The sequence below is a fragment of the Thalia democratica genome, chromosome 1, assembly GCF_965202585.1.
Source record: "Thalia democratica chromosome 1, ktThaDemo2.hap1.1, whole genome shotgun sequence".
NCBI lineage: Eukaryota > Metazoa > Chordata > Thaliacea > Salpida > Salpidae > Thalia > Thalia democratica.
Genome location: NC_139165.1, coordinates 91565555 through 91583184, shown reverse-complemented (window position 1 = coordinate 91583184; position 17630 = coordinate 91565555). Strand labels below are relative to the sequence as shown.

Genomic DNA, 17630 nt, shown 5'->3' with positions numbered 1-17630 from the left:
ATTTCCGACAACTCACCGATCGGTGAGTGGGGTGATGACGAGCCTTGGGGTGCACCCGAGGTACTCGTACGAATACTTGAACTGGGCGTCGCAGATGTTGGCGAACGCGTGGTTCAGCTTGTCGTCCCACCGCAGGCGCAGTTGGCGCAACCACATGAACGCTAATGCGCTGTCAATCTGGTGAGGTTTTATTTGATTGTTTGTTCAATTTTATGTAATAAAAGTATGAACAAAATACATTTAATGTGCATAAATATATTTAGAAATTATATGAACGCAAGCGCGCTGTCGATCTGTTGAGGTTTTATTTGATTGTTTGTTAATTTTTGTATAAAAAAAATATGAACAAAATACATTTAATATGCATAAATATATTTAGAAATTATATGAACGCAAGCGCGCTGTCGATCTGTTGAGGTTTTATTAGATTCTAAAACGTTGGTTTGTTTATTTTAAGAATGGTTTCGGATTGTGCGTTTTTGAACAAGCAGAAGTTTACGTTAGGTTTGTTAAAGTTTTTCAAAAATTTTCATTAAAATTTTATATTAGATAATTCTGTACATTTTTTAAAAACGCTTTTATCTGCCTTTTAGGAATAATAAAAATGACTGTTTAGGTTTTTGGAAGGTTGATTCTAATAAGATTTAATAAACAAAACTAACTTTTTGTTCCACAAGCTTTCCAACGACGTCTTTCGCGTGCACGTCGATCGTGCAAATCGTCATGATGTTCTGCCGATCTCTTTTTGACAAATCTCCTACGAGAAGTCCAATGAGCGTGTTCAGTTGGTTGATCTAAAGTTAACAATCTTGTTTAATTGGAACAATATGATACAGCAACATGTGTTACTTAAACTTATGCTTCTTAAAAGATCTAAATGGTAATAAGAGTATTCTACGTTTTTCATTTCTAACCTGTTTTTTGTAGTAATCTTTCATGGAATTTTCGTATCCTTCTTCCAGTCTCGAAAAGGCAATGTTCACTTCCGTGGTCCACCAAATTTGTGTTCCAAGCAGAGATACCTGAATAGTGTTAACCGTAAAAATTTTGTTAAGTTAAATAAAACAAAAGATGTCATATAGTATGTAACATTACTAATAATACTTCTTAAGCACACTGTATGAATATCACAAATTAATTCTTTTAGGTGTTACTAATCTAAAACATTAACAAATAGCATAAAAGTGCCACTTTATACAACCTTCATCAAATTTTGTGCTACAAAAAATGTTAATTTATTTAATGCACATATGCATACAGGGTTTATAATCAATAAATTTTATAATTTTAGAACAAAAGTTATAAGAGAAATAACAGTAAATTAGAAATCTTTATTTTTAGAGACTGTGAACATTAAAAAAACTATACATTTTAATTGTTTAGCCATCAAATATTTCCCATACAACCAACCTGGGCCGGATAATCGAATATCCAGCTCTCCCTCGGCTTCTCCTCGTACGTGACCATGCCCTCGGTTATCCGGTCCCTCACCGTGGACCGCATCGTTTCCATCAGCCGGTTCAGCCACACCTCGACTTGGCCCACGCAGTCGCACGTCTTGTCGAACTGCGCGTACCTTTGATAAATAACTAAATAAATCAATATTTTCAGTCAATGTTTTATTTCTATTTGAAATAAACATTGCGCTTAAGTTGTTTTTTTACAAAATGCATAACTGCACATACCTTTGGTGATTATACTTGAAACGATTATACAATTTTATTTTAATTATACTAAAACTTTTCATCAGAAATGTGTTATTTAAAAAATACAAAGATTTTAAGTTGTTCTTATTCATCAGTAGTAACTTGAATTGTAAACTTTTCAGCTCAACAAACTAACTCGGATTCTTTGCTGTACATTCCCACGGCAACTTTGGTTGGGTTGTCGTCTTTGTCCATTTCGAATTCGAGCTTGGCCATGTTGTCGAACAGTTTGGCGAGATGCTTCGAAACTGCCACTGGATCCGTGCCTTTTTTCAATATTAATTTAGTATGCACAGAATCAGATGTTTTTTATAATAATTCGCCTAAGTTCAAAAGAAAGCATATATCTGGATGTTGTTCTAATATTTAAATAAAGATAAACTTAAAATTTTTGACATTAACTAAAGTTCATTAAAATCAAAAAAGTTTTAAATACGTACCTATATTTATTTTCTTATATTAGACACTAATTATTTACTAATAACACCCATTTAAAATTCGTGAACAAAAGACTGTTTAATTCGTGTTTTTATTTAACTTCAATCTCTTACGTTTACTAAAGTTTAAAAAAAAGTTAAAAAAAGCTGACCATTGGACAGAATGTCGAGCAGATCCGCAGACGAAACGAAGTAGAACCGGGGAAAGGCCAGCCTCTTCGTGTCCAGGTACTCAGCGAGCGCCTTCTCGCACAGCGACAGTCTCGCCTGGATGTCTTCCAGCTTCTCGAATATGCCCGCCGCGTTGGTGGCCTCGACCACGTTGGGCGTCTCCTGGATCTTCTTTGCCACTTCCTGGGTTGTTTGAACATTAATTTGTTAACATTTAAAAGTATGTTTTAAATATGAATTTGTTTGTTTTAATTTTATAAGTAAATAGTGAATCAAGCTATCTTATTCAGCTATTAGGTAGCTTGAGGACTTGTTTGCGAGTGGAAGGTCAATTTTGAGTTTATCATGAAGAAGTTTGCTGTGATTTTAAAATTTTATTTAGATTTTAGGAGTCTTAAAACATCTATTTATGTTCGTAGTGTGTTCTACCTCTTAATTAAAAGACCCATTTTAAAACATAACTTTCCATGCAGCAAATAGTTTTCCTCTACTCATAATTTACACGAAAGAAACTGCTGTACCTTAAAGTCAACTTTTGTAATTCATATAAATTAAACTCTACTTTTTAATTTAAAAGCTTTTGAAAAATTTAGATACAGCAAACTAAATTTTTACAAACAAAAAAAACTCTGTACCTTGAAGTCAACGTCGATTCCCTCGAACCTCTTCGAGTCCTCGGGCAGCTGCGACCTGATGTCCTCCGACCCGATGAAGATGGCCTCCAGGTAGGACCACGTCCTCTGCACCTCGAACCAGATGGCGATGACCGAGTCGGCCGTGGACAGCTTCTGCTGCCACGACGACACCTGGTGGAGGAAGTGCGCGATGTACTTTGACGTCATCAGGTTTTGCAGTTGGACCTGGGAAAAATATTTGCGTCACGCTTGGTTGGTATAACTTTAAATTAAAACTGTTTATTGACTTTTAATGTTTTTGAATTGCTTACAGAGGAAATGACTTAATTCTCCCACAGACATTAACAAAACAATTAGACTTTAATTTAAAATTCAATCTAGTTTCTAACATTCTAATCGAACTCGCTTTAACTTTAAACTATTTGATAGCTATCAATCCTAATTTAAAGCTAAATTGGCTTAAATCTCTCACAAACATGACTGAAAACAATTGTTTTATTGCTTAAAATTCAATCTATTTTCTAATACTTCAATCGAGTTCGCCTTTATTTCAAACAACTTATTTAAATTTAACACATTAATTTATACATTTTTATTTAACAAACTTTTATCTAGTATTTTAATTAAGTTTGTCTTTTTAAAAAAAAAAACTATTTAACTATTTTTAACACTAGTTTAAAGCTAAATTGGCTCAAATCTCTCACAATCTTTTAACAAACCTGATTCTCCTCCAGCGTCTCGATCAGCTCCTCGTCCGACTGGATGAGTGACAACCCGGTGCGCTGGTGCAGCTCGTAGTTGAACTTCATTTCTCCCCACGTCGCGTCCAGCTCCTTCAGCACCTTCTCCATGCCCATCTCCTTCACCGACTTGTCCACGATGCCCCTTACCTCCTCCTCGAAGTTGTGCAGGTTGAGGGAGAGCAGGTCGGCCAGCGTGGTCGTGTCGTCCATGACGAACTTCACCTGGGATAGGGTAAAAATATATTTTTTTTATTTTATAAAAAGTATTTTTTATTTCTTGATTTAAGCTTCTATCACCTGTGAAGATAAAATTATTTCAGATAATTTTCACCTGTGAAGATAAAATTATTTCAGATAATTTTCACCTGTGAAGATAAAATTATTTCATATAATTTTCACCTGTGAAGATAAAATTATTTCAGATAATTTTCACCTGTGAAGATAAAATTGTTTCAGATAAATTTCACCTGAGAGAGGGTAAAATTGTTTTAGTTAAAGTGTACTTGCATTTTAGATAAACTAAATACATTTCTTACCAAATATGTACACACACTTGCACACCTTATATAAGCTGAGTGAAAAAGCATATTTAAAAATTAATCAACTTTAGAGAATTTAAATTTTTTAACTTTTTTACGTATAAATGTTGACTTAAGATTATAAAAATTTGCATACAAATCAACAGAATTTTGTTTTTAAAAGACTTAAACAAAGAATACAGCATCATTTTAAATGATATTATTTGAATTTTCATTATAAGTTTTTTATGATAACTGCTACATATTGAAAATCATCCTTATTTTAATTTTTACATTTTCGAAACCAACCTGTGTTGCCTGCATGAGTTCTTGCCAGTGCCTTTCTCTTATTGCGGGGTTCTGCAGCTCGGAAACGGCTCTCAATGACGTCATAGTGTTCTTGACCGTGCTGTCCAATCCCGAAAATGCATCCCATGCCCGCATCTTAAAAATAAATAAGAAATCAATTATAATGTTTGAAACGCTTTTTTGTTAAACTTGACACAAACAGTATGATACCAAACTCATTGTAAACTTATTATCAAAACTTTATATTTAAAAATGTGTTGAATACATCAACAAAATGATTAAAACTTATTTTTACGAGGACAAAAAACTATCAACTGATTTTATTAGTTTCAATTCAATTTACCAAAACAAAACAAACGTAATAAAAAACATAAAACAACCTCTATATCTTCTTTTAAACTATTTTCGATTTAACACCATAACAAAATAAACCTCTTTGTCGAGCGTCCTGATGTCCTTGGCGAACTTCTTGCACTCGGTCTCCATCTGGTCCACGTTGATTTCCGACCATTTCGTGGACTGCCAGCTGTCAATGGAGGTCGTCACCACCACTATCATGTCCCACAGTGTTTTCAGCAGTTTCACCTGGAAATGTTCATAAATTTAAAACTCAAGTTTTGTAGTGTTTAGGGATGCAAATGTAACGAAAAATGTCAAGTTAAACAAAGTTTTAAGCTCAATTCCTAAAAAAACTTGAATTGCTGTATTGTCAATTGTTTATAGGTCAAACTTTAGTCTGTTATTTTTAATTTTACTATGACAATTTAGTAAGGCGACACTTGTAATACTCAGTCTTATTAACACCTTAAATAATAATTTGGTCATATAAACACAACACTAATCATCTTACCTCCCTCCTGCACTGCTTCATTTAGTTTATTTCATAAAAAAAAACTGAATTAAATTTCGCTTTATGCCTGATTGTTTGTAGGTGAAAAAAAAATAAAGTTTCAAAACCATATAATGACAATTGTGTATAGGAACATTTGTAATTTATAAGTTTAATTTCTGTTTTTAAAATTAAATAATATTAATTAACCTCTCTCCTGCACTGCTTCATCTGCTTGAAGTCAGGAGCGTTCACCTCGAAGGTGGCCGCCGATTGGTACAATTTGCTCATCGTCGCCTCCATGCGGCTGATTTCCTCGTGTCGCTTTTGAAGAGACTCGTAGTAGTTGGCCGAGTCGAACTTGAACGGCGCCGTCTGGCGGAACTTCTCACGGAATTCGTGTTGGGACACCTTCGATGGAAGAAAAAAAGTTTTAATGTGAATTTTTAAATACGGTAAGTTAAAAGCAAATGTCTGTTACACTATTTAGCAACTTGTCAATCAGTTATTTTATTTTTAATTTAATAAATAATTTTGTTGGAAAAAGTTTAATGTAAATTTTAAAATTGAGGTAAATAAAAATTAATGTATTTTATTCTGCTTCAGATCTTTTAATTCAATTTTCCTATCAAATAATTTTCAACATTAACTCATAACCCTAGAACAGTATTCATAAACTGACATTTGTGCTAACAAAAGCTGTTACTTTTGATTCAAAGACTTTACAGTCAAAATAAAAAAAACATGAAATATTTCCTTACATCGAACTGCGAGCACTTCTTTCTCAACTGCGCCACTTCATTGGACTGCAGAGGTGCAACTTGCTGCTTGATGAGTGCCGCTTGCTTCTTCGTGTTGTTCCATTGTTCCGGTAGTTCCTGGTTGTTATTTCATTAGTTACATAAAAAGTGTATATATAATAATAAAGTTTTTGTTTGATTCAAATATAGAATTTTTTTTCAAGTTTGACGCTAAAAATCAATTCCATTGTTTCGACAATTCCTGGTTGTAATAAACAAGTCAAAAGATACAACAAAACTATTTTAGTTTGATTCAAGTATGAAAATGTTGATCATATAATTTTACTATTGAAACGGGATTGATCTGTAAAACAAATCAAAACAAAATAACTGCAAAGGTAAAAAAAGACGTTTTACAGCAGTTCTAAAAGTTATGTAAAAATCTCACTTCTAACTGCTTGTATATTTCATCAGGCATTTCCTGATCGTAAGTCTTCAGAAGCTCGATTGTTTCCTTCAGAGGTTCGAACATCTCATCCGTGTTGCTCTGTCTCGCCTTGATGTCCTGTGAAGAAAAAAATTAATTGTTATTTGTATTATTAGTATAATAAAACTATTATCTCAAAAACTAAACATGTAAGAATTAAAGTAAAAATCTAATTTAAGAAAAAATAGTGAATAAAACTATCAGAGCTCAAAATACAATTTAATAATAAGATAGTTCCCCAAACTATCCAAGCATGCATATATTTACACTTAACAACAACTAAAACTATAAATGAACGAACCCTGAGATTACTGATAAGCGAAACAAGTTCGTCATATTCAATTTCGTCTTTTATTTCAACCGAAATACCTTCATTTACTTCTTTGATGAATTTCTCCAAATCAGCAAGACTGTTTATTTACACAATAATTTGATCATTTACATTCATTGTAGATAAAATAAAAGTTATCAAAAAGATTCAATTTTCAATTTACGAACTTGAAATATTTGAATAAGCAAAATACAAAAATCTAAGCATGTATCAAATATAGAAACATCTAAAATTCAAAGTATTTACTGATAACTAACTTAACCACAGATACTAAGCAAAAAATAGGCAAATTATAACAAACAACTTTTTCTAAACTTCAACCCACCTGTTAGTCACGTGATCGATGAGGTGCTGCTTGAACATGAAGGACCACCGCTTGGTGGTGTTGAGGAGCGCCTGCTTGAAGGGGCGGGCGTCGACGCGGAACCAACCGTCTATCACCTCCACCGCGTCTATCGATTCCACTTCGCTGTATATCTTTTCATACATGTCTACCTAAATTGTGTTTATCAAATTGAGTTGCGATTTGTTTAAATAACTTTTTTAACTTTTTTAAAAAACTAAAAAACGAAAACTTTCAGTAAGCTTTTTTTTTTTATAAAAAATATTGTACACTTCACTGATTTTTCTCCGTAAAATTAAATAAAAAAATATTAAAAATACAAAAGTTATTATATATATTTATTGAATTTATTTTATCTTAAGCTTGACAAGTAAAATATAAGACTGTTCTTGTAATAGGACATCAAACAAACCTGTTCCTTGAACATTTCAAGAGTGGGCGGGTTTTCGGGAACTCCCTCATCGGCGTGCATTTCAATTTCTTCTGTGGTGAGGACATGACCGTAAGTGAGAAACTGCTTCATGAATTCCGATCGCTCGTCAACCCACAAGTATGCGTAATTGTCGAAACTGATTTTTTTAAATGTTTTGATTTAATTATAAAGATTTCGGTCGTAAAATTATAAACCAAACTATGGTTTCAAAGTTTTAGTTTTAATTACTACCAATTGAATTAAGAAGTATAAGAAAAATAATACAGATACTTTTCTATCAAAATTAACTGTTTTTCATTAATCAAAACTGAAAATTAACAAAATTAAAGTTTAACAAATACAAACTTTTACTTTTAAGTAAACAAATAAAGCAAAATCAACTAATAGTATAAACTTAAAAAACATACTTTAATTTAACTATACACCAAAAATTAAATAACTAATATTATAACTATTTTATCTTTAATGCTATATTTCAGATTAACATAACATTTACAAAATATATGTTTTTAACTTTAATCTTCAAAAGTTGTAAATTTCTCCTATTACCTGTTTCTGTAATCGCAAGCCTTGTCCATGACCATGTGAACTCTGTCCATTATTTCGTTTTTGTTCTCCGACAAGTCGGCCATATCTTCCATGTCGGCCTATTAGGAAAGTTGTTTTTATACTTTTTAAAGTATTTAAAAAATTCCTTCGAACCACAATATTTTGATATTATAATTTTATTCTTTAAACATGTACTTTGTTGTAGTTTTTTTGCTAATAAAATACTTAAAAACGTGTTTCTATTTTAATTTAATTTTCAGTTTAGTGTAACAGTTTATCACCTGGTAATTTTCCGCATCAACGATCTTCGACAGCCTCGGTACCAGTGACGTCATCTTGTACACGTCATCGAGCAGGGAGTCTATCAGCTGGTAAAAACCGATGTTTCCGCTGGAAGCATCCAGAGACGGTCTTGAAAAAAAATATTTTATTAGTGGTACTACACAGCACACCTAGTTATAACTTTAAGTAGTATACACAACCATTTCAATTAATTAAATGCTAAGACTCACTAAAATCTTAAATAAAAACAAAACGAATTGTCAACCATTTAACGTTTTAAATGTTTTAGAAGCAAAAATCTAATAGCTACCATGTTAATAACTCACATGAATATCATAACAGAAAACAAAATGTTTATAAAGGTAAAACCGTTAGTTATTTTAAATTTTATAAAATTTTTATTGCAGTTTTTTCCATAAAAACTCACATGAATATCATGTCAGGGGCCTGCAGCTCCATCTTGGCTTGGAACAGGGGCAGCGGTTGCCTGGTAACGTCGGTCTCGTCGAGGAAGAACTGCAGGGAGGACTGCACCACGTTGAAGCAGCCGTCGACGATCATCTCGTCGACGTACGTGACGTAGTTCGACCATATGACGTCATCGGCGGAAGCTCGCAGCAGAACGCGGTTCTCCTGATGTTTGGAAAAGCATTTAACTAAAATAATTAAGTAAAATAAATAAATAATTTGTCTTTTTCAACTAAGCATCATAATATTAAATTGTTAGATGTGTAGTGTAGATGTCGTTAACTAGTTGAAATTTGTTTACATAGATATAAATTTTATTTTTGTTAAAATTTTGTTTGGTTTTATTTGTCTATTTAATTTAAGCACCTCCACTAAAGCATGTATTTGAGTAGATGATTCTTTAATGACGTCATAACGCTTTTTCAGCCTTTCAGTTCGGTCATCCAAGTTGAGCAGAGTTTCAGTCTGCAAAAAAACAAAATTACTGTAAAAGGTAAAAGAAACAATATATAATTGAACCAATATGTGTTGAAAAAATTAGAATATATCTAAGTTGATTAAACAGATTTTTTTATAAGTATACTCAACTTAAAAAAAAACAATTAAACTATAAAAAAAAACTAATTTGACCTTTTTAGAAACAGTTTAATAACTAATTAACCTTTTTATTGTCACGTTCAAACAGTGGTGAGACCCACGTCTTCATAATTTCAATTATCTTGTCCACGTTATCCTTGGACTTTTGCACCCTGGTCTCAAAATCACGAACCATGTCCCTCGTCTTTTCTATGTACTCCCACAAACCTTTCAAACAATAACATTTTTAGAAAAAAATCTTAAATTTAGTAAAATAAATATAACCTTTAAGTTTTTATTGTAATTTTCTAAAAGTTTAAGACTTTTAATCATATAAGTGCAAAACAATACTTTAGTTTACAAACAAAAATAAGTCCAGCATGATACAAAACCAGCTTAACAGACCTTCTCCGTTCCAACACAAATCTTTTTCAGCCTCCTTTATTTGGTCGTCCAGTTGCTCCAATTCTTTTTCAATTAAGGGAAACTCCACGTCAAGAAGTGTAGTGCGAACCTTAAAAATATTAAAACTTTATTTAACTTAAAAAAATTTTTTTTTTCTTCGTTCGGTAGTACTTTTATGATCTTATAATATGATAAAAAAGACAAAATTTATTTGACCATTAGAGTTGTTTTAAGTTTTTCTTAACTACCTCCTACCTTATTATACCATTGTTGTGTGAGATTCAAATTAGCAATATATTTCCGATATGTTTCCCTGGTTGAAAATATTTTAGTTGCTTCCTCGGGGATTTCCACTTTCGTGTCACTTTCCAAATACCTTACTTCTCTCAACACAGAAACCAACTACAAACAAGTTTATTTTTTTATTTTTTTACTGTAACATTCATTTTCAATACAGTATTTTTTTGTTTCAAAAATTATTAAAAATTTTCAGTTTGAAGACATTTATATAAATGCTAGTTTCTTTCTTTGAGTTTTGCTAACTCTCCATTTATTCAAAAGAAAAACTTTGTTTCTTAGATTTTATTTTCTAATAAAAACTCAAAAACTTCACACTTTGACACATACAAAACTTTAAAAAATAACAGCAAACACAACTTCATACTGACTTGTGGGTCAAAGTTGACTTGCAGCAGCTTGGTCTGGTTGTCACGGGTAACCAGGGGCTTGTTGAGGGCGAATTTGCTCTTATCGTCCACTGACTTGCTCCACTTGGCGTAGATGCTGTCTTCAAAGCTGAAATGTACAAGTATGGTTAACTTTTTTTCCTAGCAAAACCAATATGTTGTATTTGTACGATAAAACTAGGTGTTATCCTTAAAAATACAGAAAAATTTATAAAGATCCATTAATGATAAGAAATAACAAGCTCACTCTTTGAGAAGTTGCATTATTCTCTTGTACTTTGACCTCATCCTGTAACCTTCTTCGCTTTCCATGCATCTGTATGACATTTTTTATTTTTATTAAACTGAATTTATTTTGCTTTGATAAATGCTGAAAAGGGCAGCAAATCATTGTCAGCGACATGAATAACTAGCTGTATTTAATTATAAAAGTTATATGACAAGTATACATACTATATATCAAGAAGGTGTAAGCCTATGAATGGCTTATGTATACTATTGTGAAAAAAAAATATAGATATTAATTCACACAAAACTAACGGGTATAATATATATATATATATATATATACAAGTTCGCATAAAACTAACGGGTGACGTATGAGCCGGAAGCTGTCGTACGGGGTCTGGATTCTCAACCTGACGTCCCTGACCCACCTCATCAGCCCGGCCACCTGCGGCATGTTCTTGTTCACGCTGTAGTAACCTGTATGGGGGTAGTTTAATTCGAAAGGTTTATTTTTACAAGTAGAACATACTGCTTATGTGATTGACAAATTGTTACATAAATATTTAAACAAGTTTAAGCCTGCATTATGGGTTTTTCGTGGGTAAAACTGTACAAAGACTTAAATATATAACACTTATATTATACGTTAGACATAGATTGTTTTCATGATATTTTCTAAGTACAAGTAATTCAAATTGTAACAAAAAAGTGCTCACACTGTAGTAACCTGCGTTGAGGTAGTTTTTAATTTTTAAGGTTAAATTGTACAAAGATTTATATGCATTGTACGTTAGACATATATTGATTTTTTTTTTTAATGCATGTAACGTAAAAAGTGTTCACGCTTTAGTAACCCTTGAATTATGGGTTTTAACTTTTAGTTGGAATGGTATAAAAGTAAAAAAAACAAAAGTTATAATATATTTTGAACATTTTTATTCGACCTTTTTTTGTTTAATGTTTATCATTATAAGTATAAATAATACAAATTGTTGATATAGTTTAAGTAATCTAACGTAATTATGTTTATGAATTTTAAGCATCTCAAAACAAAACGTTTGGTAACTTGATTAAAGTTTTTATTTAACTTTTTAAATATCGAACAATACATATCAGTTTTTAAACTTTTAACAATATCGCTTAAATATAATTCGTAATACAGTTAAATGTCTTACACTGATTTTTTTTCAAATACACTAAATTGTATTTATGTGCATCTAAACTTTAAACAAAAACAACTGCTCAAACCTTCGTTTTCTTTTCCGAAGTTCATTTGTTCTTCGTATATGCGCAAGGTGGCAGTGAGCTCGTGATCGTACATCTTGAGTAAGAGGGGCAAACGTGGGTGTATGTCCTTCTTTATCAGGGGCCTGTTGCCGTGTAGAAAATTATTGTAAGCAACAAGTGGATTGGCAAAAGTTTAATTTTGAGCTCTAGTTACTATTTTGATTTGTTTTTATTGTGATTGTTTTTTTTATAACATGCATACACCTTCGCACAAAATTCGACTAAGGTGTTGTTTACTTTAACACTTAACAATAAAAAGTCATTGAAAATTCAACCACTTGTTGAAAATAATAGACAAACCGTTCAAGGAAAGGAGTGAACATGGAGATGAGTCTGAACGCTGATTCGGTGGAGTTGCAGTCGTCGAACGAAGTCGTGATCTGATTGGACAATCTCCTGTCCAATTCTTCCACTTTCAAGTTGAACTTTCGCATGTCTTCTTCGAAATCCTGAGGAGAAATTTTATTTAAAAGTATTTTAATAGTTTAACTTTTTATTTTAGGATTTTGAAGTTACTTTATTTGCTTTTAATTTAACCAATATCAGCCACACTTTTATTAAACTATTATATAAGTCCAACTTTTTGTTTTAAGGAAATATATAATAACTTGAAATGTAACTAAACTAAGTGTATCTAGTTTAGAGTTTTTCTTTCAATTACATAGGTATGATACTGACTGTAACTTGGGTGTCAAGAGGGTCGTACTGCAGATCCTGGAACAACTTGAACTCGTTGTTGAACTCCTCGAACAATATTTCTATTTTCTTGCTCAGGGAATTTCCCTTTATACCTCCAAATTCGACCTTCTCCAATTTCACCATGTCTCTGGCGTCAGTGAACAGTTTCTGTTCACAAAGTTACAGCGTTTGAGTCACTTTCTTATTAACTATAAAAATATTACTATATGTTTTGTATGTAAAAATCATAAAAAGTTGTCTTAGTTTATTAAATGCAGCCACAAGCTTTTATCACAAATATAAACAAACATGTATAAAAAAACCAATTGGTAGACAGTTTAGTTAAAAAAACTTTAGAAAAATTTAGCAACTAAAGTAGTTTTAAAATATTTTTACAAAACAAACGTTTATCATGTCAAGGCGGCTGAGAAAGCAGTCCATGTCTTTGAAAATCATCTTGTTGTCGAAATCCCACCCTTTCACCTCCTTCCCTTCCGGGTAGTAGTCTGCCAAACTTTCCTTGTGCTTTTGGAACGAGCTCCTTTAAAAACAAACATTATTTAATTTCCACAAATATTTTCAACTTAAAGTAAATAACAGTGTTACCAGCTAATGCAAATAACTAGTAAGAATTTTTAGTATAGCTTTTGTATTTCATTTTAGTTAAAGCTTATTTAAGCTTAAGTAAATATACCTTTAGATTCAATATACTATAAAGTATGTAGTTCAAATTACAACCAATTTATAACTTTATGTAGCTTGTGAGTAAGATTTTTTGGAAGTACATTTTAAATATTGCATTTATAGTACATAAACCAACTCAATATTTGTTACATTATGACACTACAAACACATTAGCATGACAAGCATGATTAATAAAGCTAGTTACAGAATAGAAACAACAACAAACTTATAATGGTGCAAGAGCTTTAAAGTTCTGCTGACAATTTCCATGACTTCTTCAATTTCACCTTTGAACAGTTCGTCTGGTGACAAATATGCTCGACACTGTTGCAATTTTGTTTATTATAAATTAAAAACTAGGGTAGTATTAAATATAAACTTCTTGATTTCACAGTGTTCAAAACCAACATATGATAGAATGTAAAAAATAATTTTATTAGTTTAAACAATATATAACTTAGAAAATCAACACATTTTCTATAAATTGACTTAAACATTCCTAATTTATATTTTTATAATATAAAACACTATAAAACTGTATTGATATATATACAGTAACTTATTTACTCTGATATGATACAAAAGTTATAAAGAAAAACATGTAGAGCACCATACTGTGAATACAATTAGCTTTATTGACAAACAAGTTTACATATTAGTATTATTTAATAAAATATATTTAATCTATTTCAAAAAAAAAAGAAATGATTAAAGCTAAATTCAATAAACACTAAAAATGAAAGACTTAAAAATGCATTGCAAAAATAATAACTTTTTTAAGATGCACTCCGTTCACTTAAAAGAATATTTTCATATAACCCTCACCTGCAGAATGAGCAGGTTGGAAACGGTTTTGAGCAGGTCGATCAGCTTGTCCACCGTGAAGTGGTCGCAGTAGGCCCACACCCTGCACACCGTGTCCAGCAACGGGTTCATGTGGATCTTGTAGTCCTCGAACTCCCCGTCCTCCAACCGGTCGATCATCCACTTGAGGGAGGACAGGTGCACTGAAATGTCCTCCGCTTCGCTCAACGCTGCATATTTTGATTGTTTGTTAAGAGTATTTGGAAAAGTTAAGGTTAAACTATTTTTAACAAAACTATACAGACAGATATCAGATAAAAAAAACAGTGTATACTTTCTTATTTAGTCATGTAAAATCAATATGATTTAGAAAATTCTTAAAAACTGTAAAACTAATAATACTTTTAAACAAAAGTTTTAAAACTAATATTTAAGATACTGTAATATGTAGAACTAAAAAAGTAAGATTTATGTTATTTTTAAAAACACTTTACAATGTGTATAATAATATATTTTTTTGTAATTTGATATGCACTAAATATTTATATGAAATTTAAAGAACTATCATAAAAATTTATTTATATATACTGTTATATAAACAACAACTAAACTTACCATTACACAATTGGTCAATAGTTTGTTTGAAAGTTGGATAGTAAGAGCTTTCCACACTTTTTAACATTTCACCCATTGACTTCACCTTTGATGTGCTCAACTGAATAAAAAAATGCTATAAATAAACAAAGATAACTATTCAAGTTTACTTAAAAGTATATTTTTTTAATATGAAAAACTTTATGTAAACAAACAAAGAAACCAATTTATAAATACTACAAGTCCAACAAACATCACCAAACTGACTTCTTACACATAAAAGGCAAACCGAATATATGTTCAAAATTCAAACTTGCTCATGTATGCACTTGAGGTTCTCCATTCTTTCCTTCCAGTGCTTGATTTCGTGCGAGGGCATCGTGGTTACTGTGACCACGTCCTGCTTGGTGTTGACCACCTCGTTTATCTGGTGGCTCCAATCAATCACCACCGACTCGATCATGTGCAGCACTTGACCGTCAATCTCAGGTGGGCTATTGTTTTAAGTTTTAACTATTAAGTTTTGATGCTGAGTATATATAACTTTTAGGAAACTAAGATAGAAAAACTATATAAAAGAAAAATTATATACATATATATTTTTTAGAATGATAAAGCTAGTTTTGTTTATAATATACAAGGAAATTTCCAAAAGCTAACTATTCCAGTTTAAAACTAAGTTTTCCTTTTATACTTACACTAGTAACAAAAAAAAAATGATTACTTTAAAGCACCATCCTCTTGATCCTCATGAAAATCTGGGATCATCTCACTTCCTGGAGGAAGAGGAAGAAGAGTCTTCCCTTTCACCTGTAGCAAGAAATTATTTAAATTTTATATTTTCAATTTTTTTTGTTGTACATGATGTTGTGAGGTAATGATATGAATTGCTTAGACTTTTTTTATTTAAGTTTGTTAAGTAAAATTTTATCTGTACTGGTTGTGTTCAAAATAAATTTTAATTAACTCTAAAAATAGATTTTTATTAAAAAAATTAAGTAAAAAGCATGTTATAAATTTATTAAGTATAGAACGTACCTGTCCAGACACAACAAAAACGTTGTTCTTCAGCTTGTTCACTTGTCTCATCACATCACCACTGACCACGTGTGGCCAGTTCACATGGTTCTTCTGGTTTGACAGTAGAGGAACCACAATCTAAATGTTTCAATTTATTGGACCATTAAACAGTGATGTTTATGACTATTTGAACAAAATTAAATCGCTTTAAGATTTTTTTAATACTTGAGCTCTGTTTATAACAGTTTTGTTTCAATTTTTAACAGTTGCTTAACTTATAATTGTTTCAGAAAATATGACCTTTTAAACTTTTTTATCTAATTATAATCTTTAAATGGAACACTTGGTAAACTTTTGATATCATAAATTTATTTTTGAGGTATGGTCCCTAGCAAATCATTAATTAAAAAGTTTAATTTCAAAATAAAAATATCAAGTCAAAAACTGATACACTTTTTATGGAGAACAGGAAGATTGTAGTCTTGAATAAGAACATAATCTTTGACAAATTTACTGCATATTAGTTATGAAAACTTGTTGTATATGTATCAATGAAGACCTTTTCAAATCCACTTTTTAATTTTAAGTTGATACACTTAGTTATTATGACATCACAAACTCAGTTTTTGGTTCAGTATACAATTTGTAGTTATGACATAACAATTAATGAATGGACTAACTAAAATTAAAAAATAATTTTTAAAATATCTTCACTAGTACATATACAAATTTTAATATTTATAATACCTGTAAATTTACCCACAAACAGGGTTCTTGCCCAAAACTTTTGTGGTGAGGTCATAAATATTTGATGCATAGAATCAAATTTTAAAAATAGATATAAATAGGTATCTAAAGAACTTTAGCATATTTATATAGTTTATTTTCATTAACTTTGTCATAAAAATGATTGTTATTATAAACTGCACTCTAACTGTCCTCTAAATACTTTCAAAGAGAAAAGTATTTAAAAGGTGTGCATAAATTAATATATTGCAAACTTTTCACAGCAGTTTTATGAATATCATAAGTTCAACTGTTTTAAATAACTTTTATTTTGTCATAAAGTTTTATTCACATACACTGGTTATTCAAACTGCAATGCTAATTCAAGTTATATTAATTACTAAACTCAAAAGTACAAATTTACTATATTTTTTTGTTTGAACAGATTTAAAAGATGCAAGATAACTAACATTGAAATAGTCAAAGTTAAATTCAACAAACTTGTTTAAATTTTAGGTTTACTAAACAATTTTGTATAAAGAAACAAGTTTTGCTTTTATTTGGCTCCTTTATTTAAGTCATATACACATGCAGATTTGCATAATAAGTTTTATTCTTAACTTACTGTTATAGCTATACTACCACTAGTAGGAACTCTTTTTTAAGAATAAAAATAAAAATGGCTAATTAACAAACTTACTTTAAATTTTTAATAAATAAATTTTTGTTTAGTTCACGATTTGATACTTTTATTGAGAAAATCAAATATCTTATACAGCAAATATTTTAAAAATTAACAAGAATTTAATTTTCAATGGTCAATTTTTTACGCTTCATAAAGTATACATTTTACTAATAATTTTATATCTGCTAAAACGGTAAAGATATCGAAGCTAAAAGCTTTATCCAAAATACCTGATGCATACAAATACTTAACAAACATCGTGTTGCACATCACTAC

The 17630-nt window shown here is 30.8% G+C and overlaps 1 protein-coding gene across 1 annotated transcript in view; it reads right to left on the bottom strand.

The window, feature by feature from the left end:
* Positions 1-17630, bottom strand: part of LOC145848571 (dynein beta chain, ciliary-like) — a 52957-nt gene that overhangs the window by 32876 nt on the left and 2451 nt on the right. Inside the window, exons 3-38 of the mRNA XM_082953953.1 lie at positions 15962-16081; positions 15648-15733; positions 15237-15417; positions 14945-15044; positions 14351-14559; positions 13752-13849; positions 13247-13382; positions 12842-13009; positions 12464-12612; positions 12125-12246; positions 11239-11353; positions 10896-10964; positions 10631-10757; positions 10218-10364; positions 9963-10071; positions 9643-9785; positions 9348-9446; positions 8941-9146; positions 8513-8642; positions 8232-8329; positions 7662-7818; positions 7232-7401; positions 6877-6985; positions 6537-6653; positions 6110-6226; positions 5559-5759; positions 4952-5104; positions 4520-4654; positions 3669-3914; positions 2950-3174; positions 2296-2497; positions 1843-1972; positions 1411-1576; positions 915-1022; positions 663-794; positions 17-177 (exon numbers count right to left, since the gene is read on the bottom strand). Of these exons, the coding sequence (XP_082810079.1) occupies positions 17-177; positions 663-794; positions 915-1022; positions 1411-1576; positions 1843-1972; positions 2296-2497; positions 2950-3174; positions 3669-3914; positions 4520-4654; positions 4952-5104; positions 5559-5759; positions 6110-6226; positions 6537-6653; positions 6877-6985; positions 7232-7401; positions 7662-7818; positions 8232-8329; positions 8513-8642; positions 8941-9146; positions 9348-9446; positions 9643-9785; positions 9963-10071; positions 10218-10364; positions 10631-10757; positions 10896-10964; positions 11239-11353; positions 12125-12246; positions 12464-12612; positions 12842-13009; positions 13247-13382; positions 13752-13849; positions 14351-14559; positions 14945-15044; positions 15237-15417; positions 15648-15733; positions 15962-16081 (5141 nt within the window). The remainder of the gene's footprint in view (positions 1-16; positions 178-662; positions 795-914; positions 1023-1410; positions 1577-1842; positions 1973-2295; positions 2498-2949; positions 3175-3668; positions 3915-4519; positions 4655-4951; positions 5105-5558; positions 5760-6109; positions 6227-6536; positions 6654-6876; positions 6986-7231; positions 7402-7661; positions 7819-8231; positions 8330-8512; positions 8643-8940; positions 9147-9347; positions 9447-9642; positions 9786-9962; positions 10072-10217; positions 10365-10630; positions 10758-10895; positions 10965-11238; positions 11354-12124; positions 12247-12463; positions 12613-12841; positions 13010-13246; positions 13383-13751; positions 13850-14350; positions 14560-14944; positions 15045-15236; positions 15418-15647; positions 15734-15961; positions 16082-17630) is intronic.